The sequence below is a fragment of the Silene latifolia genome, chromosome 2 (genome assembly GCF_048544455.1).
Source record: "Silene latifolia isolate original U9 population chromosome 2, ASM4854445v1, whole genome shotgun sequence".
NCBI lineage: Eukaryota > Viridiplantae > Streptophyta > Magnoliopsida > Caryophyllales > Caryophyllaceae > Silene > Silene latifolia.
The window spans coordinates 197699526-197720390 of NC_133527.1; the positions used below are offsets into that span (position 1 = coordinate 197699526).

The following is a 20865-nucleotide window of genomic DNA, read 5'->3' on the forward strand; positions in this document are numbered from 1 at the left end:
ATGTTGTACTTCTCTTCAACTGAAGTGTCGCACGCAAATATAATTTGTTTCCCTTCGATTTTTTTTTTATTTCCGAAGGTCTGTTGAGAAAGAGGGATAATGATAACAACATTCCTTTCATTTATAGTTAATTGCAAATACATACATGCCTTTTACTAATAAATTGGGTTTATTAACTGTAAAATTCGCGGAGCTACTTATGTTATTATCACATGGTGGTGTCATTCAAGCCCGAATTTGCGATCCGACTGGGTTCTAAAGACAAAAAGGACTCGTAAGGGAAAAAAATTATTAATCAATATGTATATTATCATAATATATCGTCAAAGTATATTTATTGTTATTTATATGGCACAATTTCCTAAATTTTTGCCACGGTTACTAGTATTTTGTCACGAATATTGCTGCGTTTGTTAGTATTTTGCAACGATTATTGTTATTATTGTTTTCTATTTTATTTCCCTTTTTTATTATACTCCCTCCATCTCGATCATTTTTCTAACTTTTATTGTTATTTCATTTAAAATAGTTGATATATGTAATTAATTCAACCTAAAAAGAATTCAAAATATAATTTCTGTATTTTTATTTGTGAACTATAATTCAAGCAAATATCAACTCCTTCTTTTGAATTTTTACCGATTTCGGGTCCTCAGCCACAAAGACTTCAAAGACAACAGGGAAAATTGATGAACTACTCTGAGAGACATAAGACAATGATTAGCCAAATCAGAAAATCTGTTGAGAAAGCAGAGACAAAAAAAGGTGGGCAACTACAAGTTGTATAACACATCAGACATGGGAATAATTTGCTAGAGGGAACCAGGTAGTTTGTTTAAACAAACCTCTATGGAGAACAATCCACCACCAACAACAGACTTTACTTCCGAAACCTTAGGAATTAACCCTGACTCGCTTGAAAACCTCCTGATACACTGTGCAAAAAATAAAAGACAATGGAGTGTCATAATACACACATTGCTAATCTACCATTCTTCCATTATCTTATAAGATTTTTTTCAGTTTTCAAGAGTCCATGACTTATAGATATCACTTCCATGTTATCTAAGACCATATCATTTTAGCAGTCTTTTGTGCAATCAATCACATCGTCAAAGATTATCTTCAAAGATAAACGAACGATTGAAATGGAGGAAATACTTCATATCTTGTGAGTGTTGTGACATTAATAAGAGGAGCTAACAACACGAATGAGACCTAAACTTTACAAGCAAAACTATGTGCCCTCAGATGACTTAGAAAATCCAAACGAATCTTCCGACGAGGATAATTGTGGATATCTTGCAACTCCCACTTCTCGAGTCAAAATACAGTAAAGTTTCACTTAGAAAATGGTGTTTTTCCATACCCTCAACTCAAACCCGCACTTGCTATATCACCACCAACCCACCACTCAGACTTCGACTGGTTTCACCAAGTTATTTCTGCTGTCCCAACACCCTCTCCCATTACCCAGTCACCTCTTTCAACCCCTCCCACCGCCCCTGTCCATCGTCACCACACCCTTGTCTCCACTGCTCCAGACCACACCCCTGCCTACCCTGCTTCAGATCAGCTCTCGCCCACTCCCTCTTCCCCTGATGTCACCAACCCAACCTCTCCCACATCCCCCACCATTGTCGTATCTCCTCCTACCAACCCCACTGTCCCACAACCAACTCGTACTGCACCCCACAACCAACTCGTACTGCACCCCAACCACCCCAACGTACTGTTGTCACCCGTCTCACACAAATTCCAACAGGGGTCAACACACAAATTCCAAAAGGGGTCAATACGCAAACATTATATACGCAAACATTATAATGAGTATTAAGATTACCATACCTAGGTCTTGGTTGTAGAGCTGGAAAGCTTTGTTCATGTTCACGAGATTATGTTGGTCAATGCAATCTCTCAGGTAGTTGCACAACTCCATCTTCACCATCAAACCCACGACAGAACCCGTAATTGTTACCTCTCCTTCTCCAGCCAGTGTTTCAGTAACAGCTGTTGAACCAACCTTTGCCTCTTCTCCGTCCAAACCCAGATTTCCAATTACAGGAAATTTGTTCGACTTCACCTTCGTCCCTGTGAAAAATCTCACAAAAAACAAACTACCAACTTTCACCTTCAAATATTCCATGTCAACAACCCCATTAATTTCTCTGAGGACTTTAAAACGGTAGCCTGACACAATAAAATTGAACGCAGTAGTATTCGTGACTAGAAGACGTCTCATGATAGGCTCCATTGAAACGAGAACATCACCAGGGTTTTTTAACAACTCAGGGATCTTAGCTTGGAACCCCTCACCTATCCCGATTACCGCCTTGGTCTTGGTCGATTTGGTCTTTGTCGATCTGGTCTTTGTCGATTTGGTCTTCGCCAAATCCCTAGCAATAACAGGCTTTTTTTCCCCCTACCAGCATCAGTCTTAGCAATAACGGGCTTTTCCTTCCCCCTACCAGCATCAGTCTTAGCAATAACAGGCTTTTCCTTCACACAAAGCACAATTCATAGGCCAGCATCCTCGAAACTACAATACTAGTTTCTACAAGTGCCTGAAATCAAGAATCACAATAATTAATAAGTTATTGAAATCAGCAACTAAAATATTACGAAATTCTACCAATTTTTATCACATAATTGCAGAAATAAATCGTTTGATGCATCAATTAAATTCAGAAAATTTGCAATTGAAATAGAGATGTACTAACATCGCCGTAGATACCAAATTTTCGCTGTTGCGTGATTGAATTAAGCAATCGAAAAAGCCATTAATTGGGACGAGGGAGAAATAATGACCGAAACCCTCAGATGTTTTAGGGTCCCTCTGTTGTGCGCGCAAAATTGGAGTACAACTATTGATGAGTACATTTACTAGAATACCCCTAGGTGAAGCGTTTACAACTTGCTAAATATAATTGCAGCTGCAATTAGTCTTGCTATAGACGGGTATATCCGTCTATTGGTATAGACGGGTCAAATACAATGAAAGTGGTGACATTTTTTCCCCCACCACCCTACTTGTTATTTGTCTTATTAGGAAAGTGGTATTGTATTTTGCCCGTCTTTCATTATAGACGGATAGTGTCCGTCTATAATGCGAATTTGTGTTGCAACTATAGTGGTCAAAGTGGCGGACAAGCTCAGCTCAACCCAGCCCGTTACATAGGGAAATTTTTGGTGGTCCACCTAGCTTGTCACTAAGCACGACCTAACCCGATCATGGACTCATGGTTTAGATCAGTAGCGCCACCCCAATCCGAACGAGCAAGCTCGTTGACCTAGTCCAACAAAAGATTACATAAACTGCACCAACCCTAACACTAACCGTGTTATGTTGGAACTCCGTTTTTCAATCTAGGTCGTGCCTGGCAATGTTGGGTGAGTAACGATACCTCCACCCGGCCGACTCGGTCAATCCCTGTTGATCTAGTCCGACAAAATATTACAAAGGCCTTGTAAGACCCCTAATTTTTGGCTAAAATAAAAACTAGAGTAATATTTATATATAAAACCTGCCAAAAATACATAAATGTTATAAACAATATACAAAAACTACAGATTTAAATATAACAACGAAAGCGATAGTATGACTTCTAAAGACTTCAGCTCTACTTCGAACACTATCTGAACCTGCAACTGTACCCAAAAAAATCAAGAGGTGGGAAATGATCCAAAACATTTAGGACGATAGCAAAGTTGGGTGAGGAGTTTAAGAAACAATAACAACAATTCCAAAACAATGCTTTAAAAAGAAACAATGATTAAAAATCAGTAACCCGAATAAAAGGGGTACATCCCCAAAACCAAAAATCAAAATCAGAAAACCATAATAAATAGTATCATGGTAAATTCAATAACCATATTCAAACAACCAAAAACCATTTTTTTTCTAAAACCAGGTGTGTGCCAAGAAGTTCCTGACACGGTTTAGAGGTACCACATGTGCTTTGTCAGATTCGTAATAGTGCACACCTCTCACATTTTGGACATTCAGTAGGATGAGACTGCAAAGGGGAAATTTTAACTACCTAACGAGTGGGGGCTGGACAATCCCCACCCAAATGGAACACGGGCCAAGAGTTCAGATTTCGGGATTTATTCCGAAGAGCATCTCAGATGACCTTTCACCCTCTAGACCAACAAAACCCCCCACCCCCCCCCCCCCCATATACAACAACAACAACCACAACAACAATATCTGAGCCTTAATCCTAAAATGATTTGGGGTCGGCTGACATGAATCATCCTTTAAAACCGTCCATAGGTGATCGCACACCTCAAAATGCGAAAAAAATAGAAAAAAGAAAAGTGGAAAAATAAAAGGGGAGTGAAACATAATACAAAAGTCAAGGTAAACTTATAGATTTTAAAATTGAAATCCGGATGTCTTTTATAAAAACTTAGAATTGAAATCGAGAATAAAGATTACAACGATTTTGAAAAATGAATAAAATTTAATGGTCGGGAGTACCGTAAAACTAAACCAGGTATTAATATAGAAGAAAGTTGTGGGTAAAAAAATGTGTAATAAATCTGAAAAGAACAAACAAATTTTTAAAAGATAAATAAAAAAACTAAATATTTCAAATGACATGAGATACTAAAAATTCACATGTATATATTTCCCTCCATTGTGTCCTCTCCGTCACCATTCCCTCTTCAAGTCCGAGAAATCTCATATCATGCTCTATCACCCTCAGTCATGTCTGTTTTGGTCTCCCTCTTTCCCTACCAACCTTATTTATTCCCCAAATCTCCAGCCTTCTAAAACGGCTATCAAATTTCAAAAATAGCTTACACTAAAATCAATCCAAAAGGTGACCCACGGTCACATAAAAATATATTCAAATTTCACATTTGATAGAACCAGGTGCCAAAATAATTCATAACTAATATTAAAACAAATTATAAAACAGGTAAAAATCATCGTACAAAATAGCCAAATAGGATAAAAGACGGTTTAAATGTCAAACCAAATATGCTCTTTACAAAAATTTGAAAAGGCAAAAATCCTTACCTCTCGAGACACTAAATCCAAACTAGCTTAATCCAACAAAAAATTATCCTCAAATTCACAAACTACAAATAATATAAAGTGACAAATCTCATCAATATTTAAAAGGGTAAATGATGAAACACCCTTTAATGTTACACTTTTTAAAACTTAACACCTTATGAAAAACTTTTAAAACTTAATACCTTCATGTGTACTTCATTCACATTTTGATACCTTAAGTGGATTTAAGCCAACAAAAATGTGAAATATTGCTGAGACTGAATCAACTGTGACTTGTAGTTATAAGAGGGAAGGGAATAAGTTGAAAATCTGAACGAAGTGCATCATAAATACGTCGTCATGTCTTTAAAAAATGGCCGAAATATTCCATTTTTTTGGCCTAAATCCATTCAAGGTACCAAAATGTGAATTGCACATTAAGGTATTACGTTTTTTAAAAAAAAATTCATAAGGTGTTAAGTTTTAAAAAGTGTAACATTAAAGGGTATTTTCATCAATTAATCTTATTTTAAGCGGCCCTAACTTAACAAATTGACCTATTAAGGCCTTGTTCTTTTGGATTGAAATTGATCTGATCTGAACTGAACTGAACTAATAGAATGTGATCTGAACTGAATTAAACTTATAGGATCTGAACTGAACTAAATTTATAGAATTTGAAGTGAACTTAAATTTAAGTGACTTTAAATAAAAAAGAACAAGGCCTAACTTAACTCGCCTGAGTTTTCTCATATTTCCTATTACTCCTTGCTAACTACTCCAATATAATCTCACCCATCATATAAATACCAAGCTACTCCATATCAACAACAATAAGTCTCTCTTAAAACGAATATAACTAGACATTTTCTTTCCGTTTTATCTATGTAAATAGTATGATATTTGACCCGTCTTAAAAATAAGACAGAGTATGTCTTAAACTTAAGACAAAGTCCTTAAATGAGTATTTGTGTATCAACAAACCACACCTTGAATTTGTCTTACACACACCAAACGAAAACTACTGTAAACCAAGGTCATCAATTTATCTTACACACACTCAAGAAAGAACAATCTAACCTATATGCTTAATAAAAGAAGAAGGATTGGCAAAATCATTATAAGATTATTGTTTTACAGAATTTTTTTGAAATTTGACGGAAATATAGCTTGAAAATGGTATTGGATTTAAAATATAACATGGATAAATAATTTGGGTGTAAATTTTTAAAAAAATTGACGTGGAGTAAGTGAATTAAGCGTTGGTTAGTGTAATACGATATCATCATCCTTATCACGCTAAAACACCCGACGAAATACGATAACATTATTATTACGAAAAATAGCAGAATAAAGTGTTATTTACAAAACTGAGTAAAACAATATTGCAGAGTAAAATACTTACAATTTATATATGCGAAACATGGAAGATAGAGAGCAGTTTGATAATCGGATTAGAGGTCCAAAAGCCATACTCGTCGCCGACAAGATTGATCGTCGAACAGGAAAACAAACGGAAAGAGGAAGCCTTGATAGCTAGGTTATTCATGTTTGTTCGTTTATTTTATTTCTTTGTTTTTAGGGTAAAATTTGAGACAAGTCTAGGTCAAAACCGAAATCGGATTTTTAAGATAACCTTTCCAAATAAAACATTTTAAAAAACAGTTTATTCTCAAAAAGCCCAAAATAAGTTTGTTTTCCAAAGCCATACTTGATTTAAAAAAAAAAGAGAAATCACTTAAGAGTCCGAATTGATAAAAAGAGAATGTAAATCCCTATAAATACCACGGAAATTAATGAATATTACAGACTTCACTTCTTAAAACAAAGCCTCACCCTTAAAGCTTAAGCTATCCCATAAAACGAAAAACTTCATACTTACACTCTAGAATCTACTTACTTCTTGCACCTCTTTACACAAGGCTCAATCCACAAATTCCTATTTCACAAATATTACTTCCTCCATTCCATTTCTATACTTTGTTTTTTTAGCACTATTCTCTAGTGAGAGAAACTTCGATACAGCTCTAATATATAGCATAAAAAATAGTCATGTGATCAGTTGTGACAACTTGTTTAATTGTGAATATCAAATTTTTATAACTTTTATTAATATGTAACTAAATATATGAACAAAATAAAACGAACATTGATATACATGTATAAAACAAACATATAGAATGAATTAAGTACTCGTACCAAACATAATATCATACAACTTATCATCATTTCCTCAAGTCATATATCCCTTCAAACAACCAAATCACTACCGTTCAAAACAGTGACAAACACTATTATATTGAATGACATCTTCACACGTATAAAACAAGGGAAAATTAAATGAGGTGGCGCCATTAAGTGATATATGTAAGAAGGTGGTACTCAATTTCGGTGCCACTTAGTGACGTCCTATCATTATCTTAAAACAAATAGTACTGAATAATATATTATCTTATATATATACTGGGTTGAACTGTTGTGGATGCGCTACGTGACCTAGCTAGTCTTACTGACTGATATTAATTACAACAAATCATTTAATTGGAACATAATAAATGTTGCATAAATCTCAGCAAAATATTAATTATACTTTAATAAATTTTATTATAAATTACATTAAATAATTACGGTGTTTTATTCTAAACTTTTTAAAAAATTGTTTTAATTAAAATTTTAAAAAGTAAATTATTACATTCATTGCGAAAAATACTTTTAATTGAGTACAATTTTCATTATATTGATATGTAGAGACGATTAAAGTGAGTGTCTTAAAATGATTTACATTTGTGTATAAAAACATTTTGAGAAAGTTATAAAACCCCGACTATTAAATCAATTAAGAAAAATATATTTAAAAGAGTCATTGTAATTGTTAAAAACAAAACTTAAAGAAAATTACAAAGAGAGAAGTTTTTAGAGTGTGGAAATGAAAAAATTATATTGCGACAAATTAAATATATGTGAGATTTTGAGAGGTTTAAATAGTGTGATCCGAGTATATATATACATAGTGAATCAGTGATCGCAAGTCATTTGAATAATCAAAAGAAAAGAATGATTATTCAGTAATATAGTACCATAAACGAGCTACACATGAAAAAATAGAAAACACATACTATAACATTTTTCATTAATATCTTCAATTAAATACGTATACGTGAAGTATAAAATATTGATTATACAATATGACTAACCAGTATTACTTATATTTAAATATTTTACATGTTATCTTTTAAATACTTTAATTTGAAGTTAAAATCTCAAAAAAAAAAAAATTTGAGAGAGTTCAACCTATTTTATTTACAGTCAAACTCTTAAATATCATTATATAGTTGTTAAAAAAACAAAAGGTGCAAATTTCTTATAGATATATGATTAACACATAGCATATGCAAAATCTAACCAAAATATTTGATTAAATTAAGTTTGAACCCTATATGTTTGATACGTAAATATCACACATTATATATAAAAAATAAAAAATTGCTTAAAGTTATATATATTCACATTATTTTGAACAAATATTATATGAATAAGAACATAACGTATTGTGAAATAATATAATTTGAGAGCTTAATGTTTATATGTTGCATCATTCGCACAACTTTTATCTTAAGTAATTTGATATTTGATTAGTCACAAATTTATTTATAAAACGTTGATCTTGCGTAATTAATTATCACTTATTAGTTTTAATTAAAATTGTATTTATTCTATTTTAAAACATTGAAGTTTAACCTTGTTCCGGGTGTAATTCCAGAGCAGATATTTGATTCCACTCGTAGCTAGTAGAATGATGTCCTTACTTGAATCCTCCTTGCGGTCTCCTGAAACGATGAACAAACTGAGGGCTCGGCTTTGGCCGAGCGTACTCACTCCGACGCTCAAGTCAGTAAACTTAGAGAGAAGTTGTTGTAACTTGGCTAAGGGAGTATTGTAGAGAGATAAGGAAGATATTACCAGATGGATAGTGGTTATTAGGTCAATTTGTGGATGCTTTCCTCAATGAAGGTTGAGGAGTATTTATAGGCATTCACCTTTTGTCACGTAGTGGCCAAGTGGCCAAATGGCTCATTAGGTGGAAAGACCGTTGTACCCTCGGCCGATGGACCTGTGGTAGGCTCGCCGAGGGTCTTGGATATGAGTACGCGGATGTGGGTCCCGGCTGGCTAGTTGTCTGGCCGGGACCTAGGTGACAGGCCGATGGGCTTCATCGGCTAGGCTGTCTAAGTTGTTGACTTTGCTCAATATGTTGACTTGGTCAGCGGTGCAGAATATGCCCCATCAATTTGCCCCCAGCGTAGTCTATGCCGTGGTATGGGCTCCGATGTATGTTGAGCGTATATTCTGCGCAAGTATTTTGCAAAAATTTTCTGCGTCGGCTTCTTCTGATGTATCGGCTTGATCATTCGTAGGCCTACCATATCCCCCCTCCACATGGATGTGTAAAGGGCATCCGATGTGGAAAAGAAAGTGACGGTGGCCGAGACCGGGGTTGGGAGTGCCGGTTGTATTTGATTGCCCCCGGCCGGTGCTTCCTGGCTTGGTCGATCTTTTGGCCGGCGGAGAGCAGGTACCTAGGAATTTGTTGAGGGAGATGAACAGGTGAAGAGATGTGAATGGGCGTGTTGAATACGCTTGGTCACTGTAGCATTGATTGACATTCAACTGTTGCAACGATTGACATTCCGTGGTTGCATGTCTGACACGTGTCGTTCGCTCGATTGGTTGACGCTTCATGGGTCGTGCCCGATTGGTCCCTCTTTGTGGGCTTTTCCCTATAAATAGGGCAGTTTATTCCGTGATTTTGGCCATTACTTTCATTTCCTCAAATTTTCGAAAATTTTCTCCCAAAATCTTCATCTCTCTAAACTTTCAAGGGCTTTCTTTTCTTCAAATCTTCGGTCTTCGATCCGGCGAGTGTATTTCTTCAAGGTAAACAAACAAATTTTCTTTTATTTCGTTAGTAATTTGTTGTGAAAATGTCTTCTGCTGATGCTGGACCTAGTAAACCCGCATCGGGGGGCCCTAGGTCTCCTTCTCCTGAAGTTGATCCTCGAATTCTTGAGGAATGGGAGGACTCTGATTCCTATGGCGATTTTGGTGATGATTTCGGTGATGAAGTGGAAAGGCCTCGTCGTAATGAAGGGAGGCAGTACGTCCTGGATCATGGCGACGCCTGTAAGGTCTGTCTTGACCGTGTTTGGACTCATAAGCTCGCCAGTTGTTCAGGCGAGAAATTTTTCGAGGGCCATTTTTTCTTCGGTAGGGGATACAAAATTGTTATCCCTGAGGAGGGTCAGGCCGTCTGTTGCCCTCCACCGGGCCACACCGGCGTGTACATGCGGCATTTGGAGTATGGGCTCGGTTTCGCCGAATGGGTACGTTGTGGCCATTATTAGAGCTATGAACGTTTTGTCGCACAACCGCACCCGTTGGCTATGAGGACCATAATCGGCTTTGTCGGCTCTGTCTCTTCAAGGGAGAGGCCCCAACGGTGAATTTATTCCGCCGGCTTCACCATCTCAAACCATTTTTCGCCGCGTTGGATGGTACGGTGTGGAGATGGAGCCGGGTTATGTCTCTGTCAACAAACTTTCTTCTTGCAAGGATCGGCAAGGCGGTGGGTGTACGTTAAGGTGCCGGATGACTATCCGCTGCCCTGCTTTTTCCAAAGACCGAGTTAACTTGCGGTGTGAGACTCAAAGCGGAGCACGATAGATGGGTTTCCCGGAAGAAGCTCAAAATGGATGCCAGCAGTGTCTATCTCCAAGAGGATGAGAGGCTGGCAATGAGGCTCTTTGAGGTGGACAAGAGTGGGGTGCCGAAAAAATGGATTCCCCCGACGCAGATCATCCTTCAGGATGAGCCGCTCTGCCATGTCGGCCTCATACCGGCCCTAGCACAGGGTGAGTGGGGTCGGTCTGAGGCCCATCGCCGCTCTTAATGCTCTTGCTCCTCGAATTTCGGTTTATTTCCTCTACTTAACTCTTGCTTTGTTTCTTTCGCAGACCACTTTGGAAAGGACTTGTCTGAGGATCTTCTTCGGAGAATGGGGCTGCACAAAGATGGGACCGTTGCTAACTTGCATCCGAAGGCTCTAGCCCACGACCGTAGGAAGTCGCCGAGTGACCTTATGGAACAACGGCTGAAGGGCTTGAGCGTGGAGGAGGCTCAGGCGAGGGTCGTTAGCGGTGTAGTGCGTCGGACGCGGAAAACAATGTCTTCGGCGGCGAAGGCGTCGACGCCGGCTCCACCTCCCATCCCCCCCCCTAAGAGGGAGACTGTGGAGATTGTTGATATTCCTTCCGAGGGGGACTCTGATGCGGAGGGATCTCCTCTCATCCGTAAGAGGAAGAAGACAGCCTCTACTGCTGGCGAGGAGGTGCCTCCTCCGGCCAAGAAGGCCAAGCATGGTACCTATCTATCCCGTGACTCGAATTTAGCCAGGCTTTCTGATATGTCGATACAGGTTGATACTGATGTCTTTATTAAATTTTTGCAGACCAACCGCAGTCGGCTCTTGGTCTCGTTGGGCGGCAGGTGGAGGGGTCCTCTGCGCAGGTTGGTGATCAAGGCGTCACCGTCAACCCTTCATCCCAAAAGGCTTCCTCTTCCCAGCCGCGGGCTGGTGGTCAAATTGTTACCACCGTCCCTTCATCCCAGAGGGCTTCCGTCTCCCAGCTTATAGAGGAAGGCACGAAGCTAATTAGGGAGCTGGCAAGGTGGAACGTGGTTACCGGTGCTCGTCTCATGGAGCAGGAGAAGGCCGTGGCTCGAGCTGTTCATGAGCGTAATGCCACTAAGCAGGTGGCTGCGTCGGCGAAGCTGGATCTCCTCAATGAGCGGAAGCTTAGGGGAGATGCTGAGAAGGCGCTCTTGGCTGAGAGAAAACTCAGGGAGGACGCTGAAAAGGAGGTCCTTGCTGAGAGAGCCAAGGCCGAGGCTGCGGCAGCCGAAGCTGCGAAGTTGTTGGAGAAGTGTAACCTTGTTCAGGGGCGTGCTGACCTCTATCTCCAGCAGAGGAACGAATCTGAGGGCCTGTTTAAGGCCCAGGCGGGGGTGATTCGGGGCAAAGAGGCCGTCATCAAGCAGAAGGAGGAGGACATTGAGATGCTCCAAACCGTCATGCTCCCCAATCTGTGCGCTGAATTCCGGGACTTGGCCGAAGGAGCTGCCAGGGAAGTGATCGAGGAGCTCTTCCCTCTTGAAGATTCCTTTCCGTGGGACAGATATAACGAGCTGCTTGATGATAAGCTTGCGGCTAAGGAGAAAGCCATGGCGGAGAAGGCCCAGGAGGCGGTGAGGGCGAAGATTGAGAAGGAGGCGGCCGCGGAGAGAGAGTGCTCTTCTTTGAGAAGGCTAAGGCGGCCAAGGAGGAAGCTGATAGAATGAGGGCGGCTGATGACGCCGAGGCCAAAGCTGAGGCTGCTAGGAAAGCTGCTGGGTTGCCCATTGAAGAGGATGCTGCTACCGCTGCTGATGGTAAGCAGCAACAGGCATAGGGCTGCTTGATAAGAACAAGTTTACAGCAGATCTGCTTCAGCTCCTCATACACTACCATGTGCTGCTTGATGAGAACAAGTTTACAGCGGATCTGCTTCAGCCGCTCGGGAGCTAATTATTAAGCCCTTCCTCCTTGCTATCTTTTGGTGCTTTAGATGACATAATTGTAATTTTGCTTCTCTTTCCTTGTACCTTGTACAACTTTGGTAGGTTGTTTTGGTTTATCCCAATGGGGACGGCCGTCGTCTGCATTCTTTCCACCTGTAACCCGTTATCATTAATAAGAGTTTGATTCCTTTTGCCTTTGGCATGGCCGAGGTCTTTACCTCTTTTTTGTTTGTCTGAGTTGTCCCCTCACGTTATTAATTGAGTCTCTTTTTATTTCCGCCTTGGCATGGCCGATGCAGTTTAGAGTGTGTATCTCAACTGTTTTTAACGTTTTTAAGGCATTTTGCTTTGTTTATCAGCTGTGCTGGCCGCGACTGTCGCGGTATCTGTTTTCTGATGAAGACTGCCGCTCTTGTCGATACGACAGTATGAGTCGGCGTCTGTTACCGGATAGCGTGTTACGCGGCGTCTACCACTTAGGTGTCTGCCACAGCGCTACATTTCTTCATGGAGACCACCGCTCTTGTCTATGACAGTGTGAGCTGGCGTCAGGATAGTGTGTTACGCGGCGTCTACCACTTTAAGTGACTGCCGAAGCGTCTACTATTTGGGGTGACTGCCACAGCACTACATTTCTTCATGGAGACCACCGCTCTTGTCCAATCGACAGTATGAGTCGGCGTCGGTTTCTTCACAATGACCGCCGCTCTTGTCCAATCGACAGTGTGAGTCGGCGTCGTCGTCTTCACGACGACTGCCGCTCTTGTCCAATCGACAGTATGAGTCGGCGTTGGTTTCTTCACAATGACCGCCGCTCTTGTCCAATCGACAGTGTGAGTCGGCGTCGTCGTCTTCACGATGACTGCCGCTCTTGTCCAATCGACAGTATGAGTCGGCGTTGGTTTCTTCACAATGACCGCCGCTCTTGTCCAATCGACAGTGTGAGTCGGCGTCGTCGTCTTCACGACGACTGCCGCTCTTGTCCAATCGACAGTATGAGTCGGCGTCGGCTTCATTCTTTGTAACGACTTCCGCTCTTGTCGAATCGACAGTATGAGTCGGCGTCGCCTTCATTCTTTGTAACGACTGCCGCTCTTGTCGAATCGACAGTATGAGTCGGCGTCGGCTTCATTCTTTGTAACGACTGCCGCTCTTGTCGAATCGACAGTATGAGTCGGCGTCGGCTGCTTGATGGCGTCTAGCCTGAAAAATGAATATTTTGGTGAAAGACTTGGTCGTTTTTACATTAAGATATAAACATGCGCCGGGGTGCCCACAGCTGCTTTGGACACCTCGGGCGCTATACAAAGTCTGACAGTCTCCTAATGGCTTAGTGGAGGCGCTACTTCTTCATCAGCCGTCGGTTGCGTCCATGAGGTCGCCTTCCTGCGGTGAGGATGAGCTTTTCCCCCTCTCCGACTGTTTTGCCACTTTGAGGGATTGTGAGTTACACCCTCTGGCAGATATCTGGACGTTGACCACCTCGTCCTTCTCGTTTTTGGAGACGAGCTTATGCGCTTCCCCCCGGTCCGAGACATACATCAGTGTAAGAGCCCGGATGGACATTACTGCGTCGGCCTCGCTCAGAGTGACTCGGCCTATGAGAATGTTGTAGGCGGACGAGCCGTCAATGACGACGAACTCAGCTAGGACATTCTTAGCCGCGTTCCCCTCGCCGAACATTACCGGCAGTCTGATTGAACCCAGGGGTACCAGGCCGGCCCCGGAGAAGCTGTACAGTGGATGGGTGCAGGGGCTCAAGTCCTTGAGTCTAAGGCCGAGGCTGTGAAAGCACTCCCTAAACATGATGTTCGTGTAGGCGCCCGTGTCAATCAGACACCTCTTTACCAGGTGGTTGGATATGTCCAAGTTGACTACCGGTCGCCATTTGTGAGGGGCGATGATTCCTCGTAGTCTTTCCCTCCAATAGTCATATCGGGAATGCTGGAGGCGGGGGTCGCTGCGTTGGGCACAAAGTTGATGGCTTGATACAGCTCGTTCAGGTGCCGTTTGTGCCCATGAGCCGACCCACCGTTCTCGTTACCTCCGATGACTACGTGGATGACTCCTATCCGTTGAAAAACGGATTTCTTATCCGGCCGTGGCGTCGGTCTTGGCCTTTGGCCACATACTTGTCGAGGCACCCCTTTCGGATTAGCTCTTCAATGGCATTCTTCAGTGCGGCGAGTTGTCGATGAGGTGGCCGGCGCAACCGTGGTACTCGCAGTACTGGTTCGCGTCACCGTCTCCTTTTGGCTTGGGAGGCCGCTCCCACTTCTGGCCCTCGTTTCTGCTCAGGGCGAAGACCTCGGCGGCCGATGTGACCAGAGGGGTTTTATCATGGTAATGCCTTTGGTAAAACGTTCCCGAACTCCCCCCGGCGCCCGTCTTGTCCTGCTTCCTGGCAGATCTATCAGGACGTGACCTGTTATTGTCACGGCGTTTCTCATCAGACCGCGACCTGTTAGTGTCGCGGCGTCTCTCATCCGGGCTGTCATCCCGGCGGCTTTTCTTTCTCGAGGGCTCGGCCTCGCTGGGGCCTACCCAGGTCTTGTGGTAATCTTCCACCTTGATGGCCTGATCGGCCATCTTTCTTGCGGCGTCCAGGCCCAGGCCCCCGTGCTTGATGAGCTCGTCTTTTAAGCTTCCCTTTGGGAGGCCCTTCATTAGTGCGAACGCCGCCAGTTCGGGGTTGATCTCCCGAATCTGCTGGACCTTGCCGTCGAACCTCTTCACATAGGCTCGTAGAGACTCGCCTTCCTCCTGTTTGATAGTTAGGAGGTCCGATGTCTCCACGGCCCTCCTTTTGTTACAAGAGTACTGGGCTAAGAAGGCGTCCTTTAGGTCGGCGAAACAATATATCGAGCCGTCGGGAAGCCCCTTGTACCAACTCTGAGCCATCCCGTGCAGAGTCGTTGGGAAGACCCGGCACCAGACCTCATCGGGCTGCTCCCATACCGACATGTGAGACTCAAAGGCCTCGGCGTGGTCGGTTGGGTCACTATCTCCTTTGTATGTGAGCGCGCGGCGGCTTCGACTTGGGTGGCACGGCGGTGTCTAGGACGTAGTCACTGAGGGGCTGTTTGACCACGTGTCGAATGACACGCGGCGACCGACTCCTCGCATTCCTAGTCCGGCTTCTCTCCTCGTAGCGGGAAGGACTCCTTCTCCGACTTGGGCTTCTTCTCCGACTCTCCTGAGTCGGGCTTCGCTGGTTCCCCCGGGGTGTGCCTCGTCGGTGTTGCGGCGACGCTGTCCTCTCCCGAGTGCGAGATGGACTTATGTTCACCACGACCACTTTGGGCTCCTCCGGTGTCTTGATAGGGTCTGCTTCTCCCAGTGCTCCGTTCAAGTTTCTTGGAGTCACGATCTGGGCCCTGGTTTCTTGGACGGTTTTCGCCGCTCTTGTCGGCGTGACAGTTTGAGTTGGCGTACTCCCAATTAGGTCCAGGAGTGTCTTTAATTTTGCTACGTCAACCACCTGTCCCATGATGGTGACGTGGTTGGCGGGCGGCGGTGTGTCCGGAATTATCGGCATTCCGAATTCCGGTTGGATTACTCCGCCGGTGGAGGGTTGCAATACTCCAGAATGGTGAAATGTATCATCCTGGTGTAGCTCGGTTTCGTCGGTCACGACTACTTGTTGTTTTGACATCTTCTTAGCTTTTGGGGTGGGTTTTTTTTTCTTGTGTTTTTGTTTTTGTTGTTTGGGAATGAATGTGACTAGCTTTTAGTGTCTATTTCCCACAGACGGCGCCAATTGTTCCGGGTGTAATTCCAGAGCAGATATTTGATTCCACTCGTAGCTAGTAGAATGATGTCCTTACTTGAATCCTCCTTGCGGTCTCCTGAAACGATGAACAAACTGAGGGCTCGGCTTTGGCCGAGCGTACTCACTCCGACGCTCAAGTCAGTAAACTTAGAGGGAAGTTGTTGTAACTTGGCTAAGGGAGTATTGTAGAGAGATAAGGAAGATATTACCAGATGGATAGTGGTTATTAGGTCAATTTGTGGATGCTTTCCTCAATGAAGGTTGAGGAGTATTTATAGGCATTCACCTTTTGTCACGTAGTGGCCAAGTGGCCAAGTGGCTCATTAGGTGGAAAGACCGTTGTACCCTCGGCCGATGGACCTGTGGTAGGCTCGCCGAGGGTCTTGGATATGAGTACGCGGATGTGGGTCCCGGCTGGCTAGTTGTCTGGCCGGGACCTAGGTGACAGGCCGATGGGCTTCATCGGCTAGGCTGTCTAAGTTGTTGACTTTGCTCAATATGTTGACTTGGTCAGCGGTGCAGAATATGCCCCATCAAACCTAAAAAAAAAAAATTTGAGAAAAATTAATTTATTTTTATTTATAAGTACAAATATTAAAAGTTATATATGAATTATATTATTTTTATTAATAAGTACCTAGTCCCACTGAGTTGTATTTAAGCATTTAATACCCTTCTATATTTGGCATTAATTTAGAAATTAGAGAGTAAATTACACATAAATCAATACAATTAATGCATATATTAACTATTTATTTTCTCTTTTAGTTGCTTAAATACAACTAAATAGAGCTGTTCCGTCCTAGTGATCATACATCCGTACCCGGATCAAAACCTAACTAAAGTATACAAGTAATCAAGTACTAGTATATTTCGCGCGGTTTTTTAAATAGAAATATTTAAGAAGGTAATAATTATATAACTGATATTAACTCAATTTGAAATTTAATTGTAAAATTTATTATTATTAATGTTTTGTATGAATCGTTGGAAAAGATAAATTTCAGTGTAATCCAGTTGTACATATCAATACAATGATAGCCCAATTACAAATATGATATAATAAAAACTCAATTATAGCCAAATTCATTTAGGTGGGAAAATTTGAAGATCTCTCATTCTTTTAAAATAAGACATACAACAACAGATTTTTTGACATGGGCAAAATGGTCTTTTCGCATACATAGAAAACAAATCTCCCGCCCTTTCATCACCCCAAAATTCAAAATCAAAACCCCCAAATTCCGAAACCCTACAATCACTCTCCCACCAAATTCCAAGCTCACACAAAAATGGCGGGAGAAAAACCACCACCGATACAACTTTCTGTCCCTCGTTTCCAGTATCAATAGTAAAGAAAGTCATCAAATTCGACAAAGACATCTCCAGAGTAACCTCCGAAGCACTCTTTCTTGTTTCTGGCGCCGCCTCCGAGAAATTGTCCGACATCGTTACAGCGAAGAAGCAAAAGACGATTAAACTTGAAAAAGTCACCAATCGACTCGCGAGTTTTTGCTGGACTCGCTTCCGATGCCAGCTGTGGCTGTCTCTCAGCCGTTGGATCGTCCTCGTGTTGATCGTTTGGTCAAGGAGAAGCCTGTTCCGGCTCATACACGTCGTATCCGATAGCTTCTTCAAGAAGTGTAAAGGCAATGATGTAATTCCGAAGCGTGTTGATGATGTCAGATGTGGATGATTTAATTCCGGAGCATGTTGAAGATGTGGATGATGTATGTGTTTCATCTCTGAGGTGATGAGAACCAAATTCCAATTGATGAGTATACATTTGTTGTCTTTGTCTTCTTTTTCCGTCCTTCATAAATCATGTGCCTGTGGGGTATGGATCTATGTAGAGGTGGTCAAATGCGAGTTTAAGTCGGACATGGGCCGGACTGATATTAAATTTCTGGCCCACGGACAAGTGGATTAGCGGGTTTGGGACGGGTTAGTGGGCTGGACCTTTGTATTTTTCTAAAAATCCTTTGTCTGTACCCGCTTGTTTAGTGGGCGGGATGAGCCGGGTTAAATGGACGGGACGACCCATGAACAGCTCTAGTCACCTATGGTTGAGGACTGATGAAGTGATGAGGGCTTCGTCTATAATCAGGGATAAAACTGTGCCCCGTTAGGATTATATGTAAGTTCTTTATTCTTAATATGCATGTTTAAATTACTGAAATAAACAAACAATAAACTGAAAGCGGAAGCAATAAATTAAGATCGAGAATTAGAACCTCCAGCCATTGCTTATGGATTCCTGAACAGCTTTAAAAAACCCGATTATATAACCCGTCTCCGATGTAAACCCGTCGCCGTAAAACACCGTATGCTTTTCTGACTGATTTCGGTTCCAAACCCTCCTTTCTCACTAATTTAGATGGTGTATAGAATGCTTAAGAGAGAGTAGATTTGGTGTCCTTTACCAGATGTTATCACGTTTCTTTTATACTGTTTTTCCCATCAAAAAAACAGTTTCTAAGTGACTAAAGAAGTGGGTGGTGGTGGCTGTAGAATAGGAGAGGTTCATGGGTTGTTACCTTGATCATGGGTAACTTCCCACATAAAATGGACCACTTAATTATCTGAAAACTGAATTTAATTATTTACTAATTAATTAACTAATAAAATATTTCAGATATTCTAACATTCTCCCACTTGGTCCATTTAAAATAGAAACTTCATGTACGGATCATAGCGACAAATTTTCTTGAGCGAAAATTAATCTTCCATGTATTACGATACACTTAGTCTCTCACCACTCACACTTAACTTAATGAATAAACCATATGTTTACTCTAGGTCAAAACATAATGATATTTCTCAATAAAATAAATAACCAAAGTATGTACGTACATAATCCAAAATGAGAAAATATCCAACTAAATGAAAAATTTCAATACAATAAATAAATGTATCACATTATGGGACCAAGTCCCATATTCACTACATGACCCTTGAAACCTTTAGGTGGCATGCCTTTAGTCAAGGGATCAGCAATCATTAATTCAGTGCTAATGTGTTCTATGATCACTTTCTTTTCTTGAACACGCTCTTTTATGGCCAAATACTTAATGTCGATGTGTTTACTTCGACTTCCACTTCTATTATTCTTAGCCATAAATACATTTTGAATTATCACAATACATTCGAATTGGTCGACTGATAGAGTCAACGACTCTTAGCCCGATATGAAACCTTTCACCATACACCATGTGAGGTAGCCTCAAAACAAGAAACGAACTCGGCCTCCATAGTAGAAGTGGTGTCAATGTCCGCTTAGTACTCCTCCAGGATACGACTCGTCGCCTAGCATAAACACATATCCTGATGTGGATTTTCGTGAATCAATGCAGCCAGCAAAGTCTGAGTCGGAGTACCCCACCACTTCAAGACTATCAGTCCGTCTATACATAAGCATGTAATCTTTGGTACCCTGAAGGTACCTCAACACTTTCTTTGCAGCCTTCCAGTGATCAGAACCTGGGTTCTTCTGATATCTGCCTAATACTCCAACAGCATATGCAATGTCAGGTCTGGTACAGACTTGAGCATACATAATGCTACCAACAGCTGAAGCATATGGAACATTTTTCATTTGTTCCCTTTCTAAATCGTTCCTGGGACACTGGTCTAAACTGAATCGGTCACCTTTCACAATAGGTGCTACACTTGGTGAACAATCTTTCATTCTGAACCTTTCAAGCACTTTGTTGATATAGGCCTCCTGAGACAAGCCTAAAATGCCTCGGGATCTATCTCTATGGATCTTAATGCCAATGACATAAGATGCCTCGCCCATATCTTTCATATCAAAGTTATTTGAAAGAAATTGTTTCACCTCATATAAAAACCCCTTATCATTGGTTGCTAGCAAAATGTCATCCACGTATAACACAAGGAAACAAATCTTACTCCCACTGACCTTAAGGTATATGCATTGGTCCATGATATTTTCTTCAAAACCGAACGAAGAAATAACTTCATGGAACTTCTTATACCATTGACGGGAGGCTTGTTTCAAACCATATATGGATTTATTTAGCTTACAAACCAAATGCTCACCATCTTTAGAGGAGAATCCTTCAGGTTGTTTCATGTAAACCTCTTCCTCTAAATTGCCATTGAGAAATGCCGTTTTCACATCCATTTGGTGTAGCTCGAAATCAAAATGAGCTACTAATGCCATGACAACTCGAAGAGAATCTTTCTTTGATACAGGAGAAAATGTCTCCGTGTAGTCGATTCCTTCCTTTTGAGTGAACCCTTTAGCAACGAGTCTTGCTTTATGTCTCTCGATGTTGCCAAGTGAGTCTCTTTTAGTCTTAAAGACCCACTTACATCCGATGGTTTTTACACCATCAGGCAACTCGACGAGATCCCAAACTCGATTAGAAGCCATAGAGTTCATCTCATCTTTCATAGCATCCATCCATAAGTTTGAATCTGTAGAACTTATGGCTTGTGAAAATGA

The 20865-nt window shown here is 41.7% G+C and overlaps 1 protein-coding gene across 1 annotated transcript; it reads right to left on the minus strand.

The window, feature by feature from the left end:
• Positions 1 to 711: 711 nt before the first annotated feature.
• LOC141632628 (uncharacterized) lies at positions 712 to 6519 on the minus strand. The gene is made up of 3 exons (XM_074445160.1): positions 6414 to 6519; positions 1849 to 2564; positions 712 to 935 (listed from the first exon to the last, which is right to left on the minus strand). Exons 2-3 carry the CDS (start codon positions 2252 to 2254, stop codon positions 895 to 897), a joined length of 447 nt encoding a protein of 148 aa, XP_074301261.1. The 5' UTR covers positions 2255 to 2564; positions 6414 to 6519; the 3' UTR covers positions 712 to 894.
• Between the last annotated feature and the right edge of the window lie 14346 nt (positions 6520 to 20865).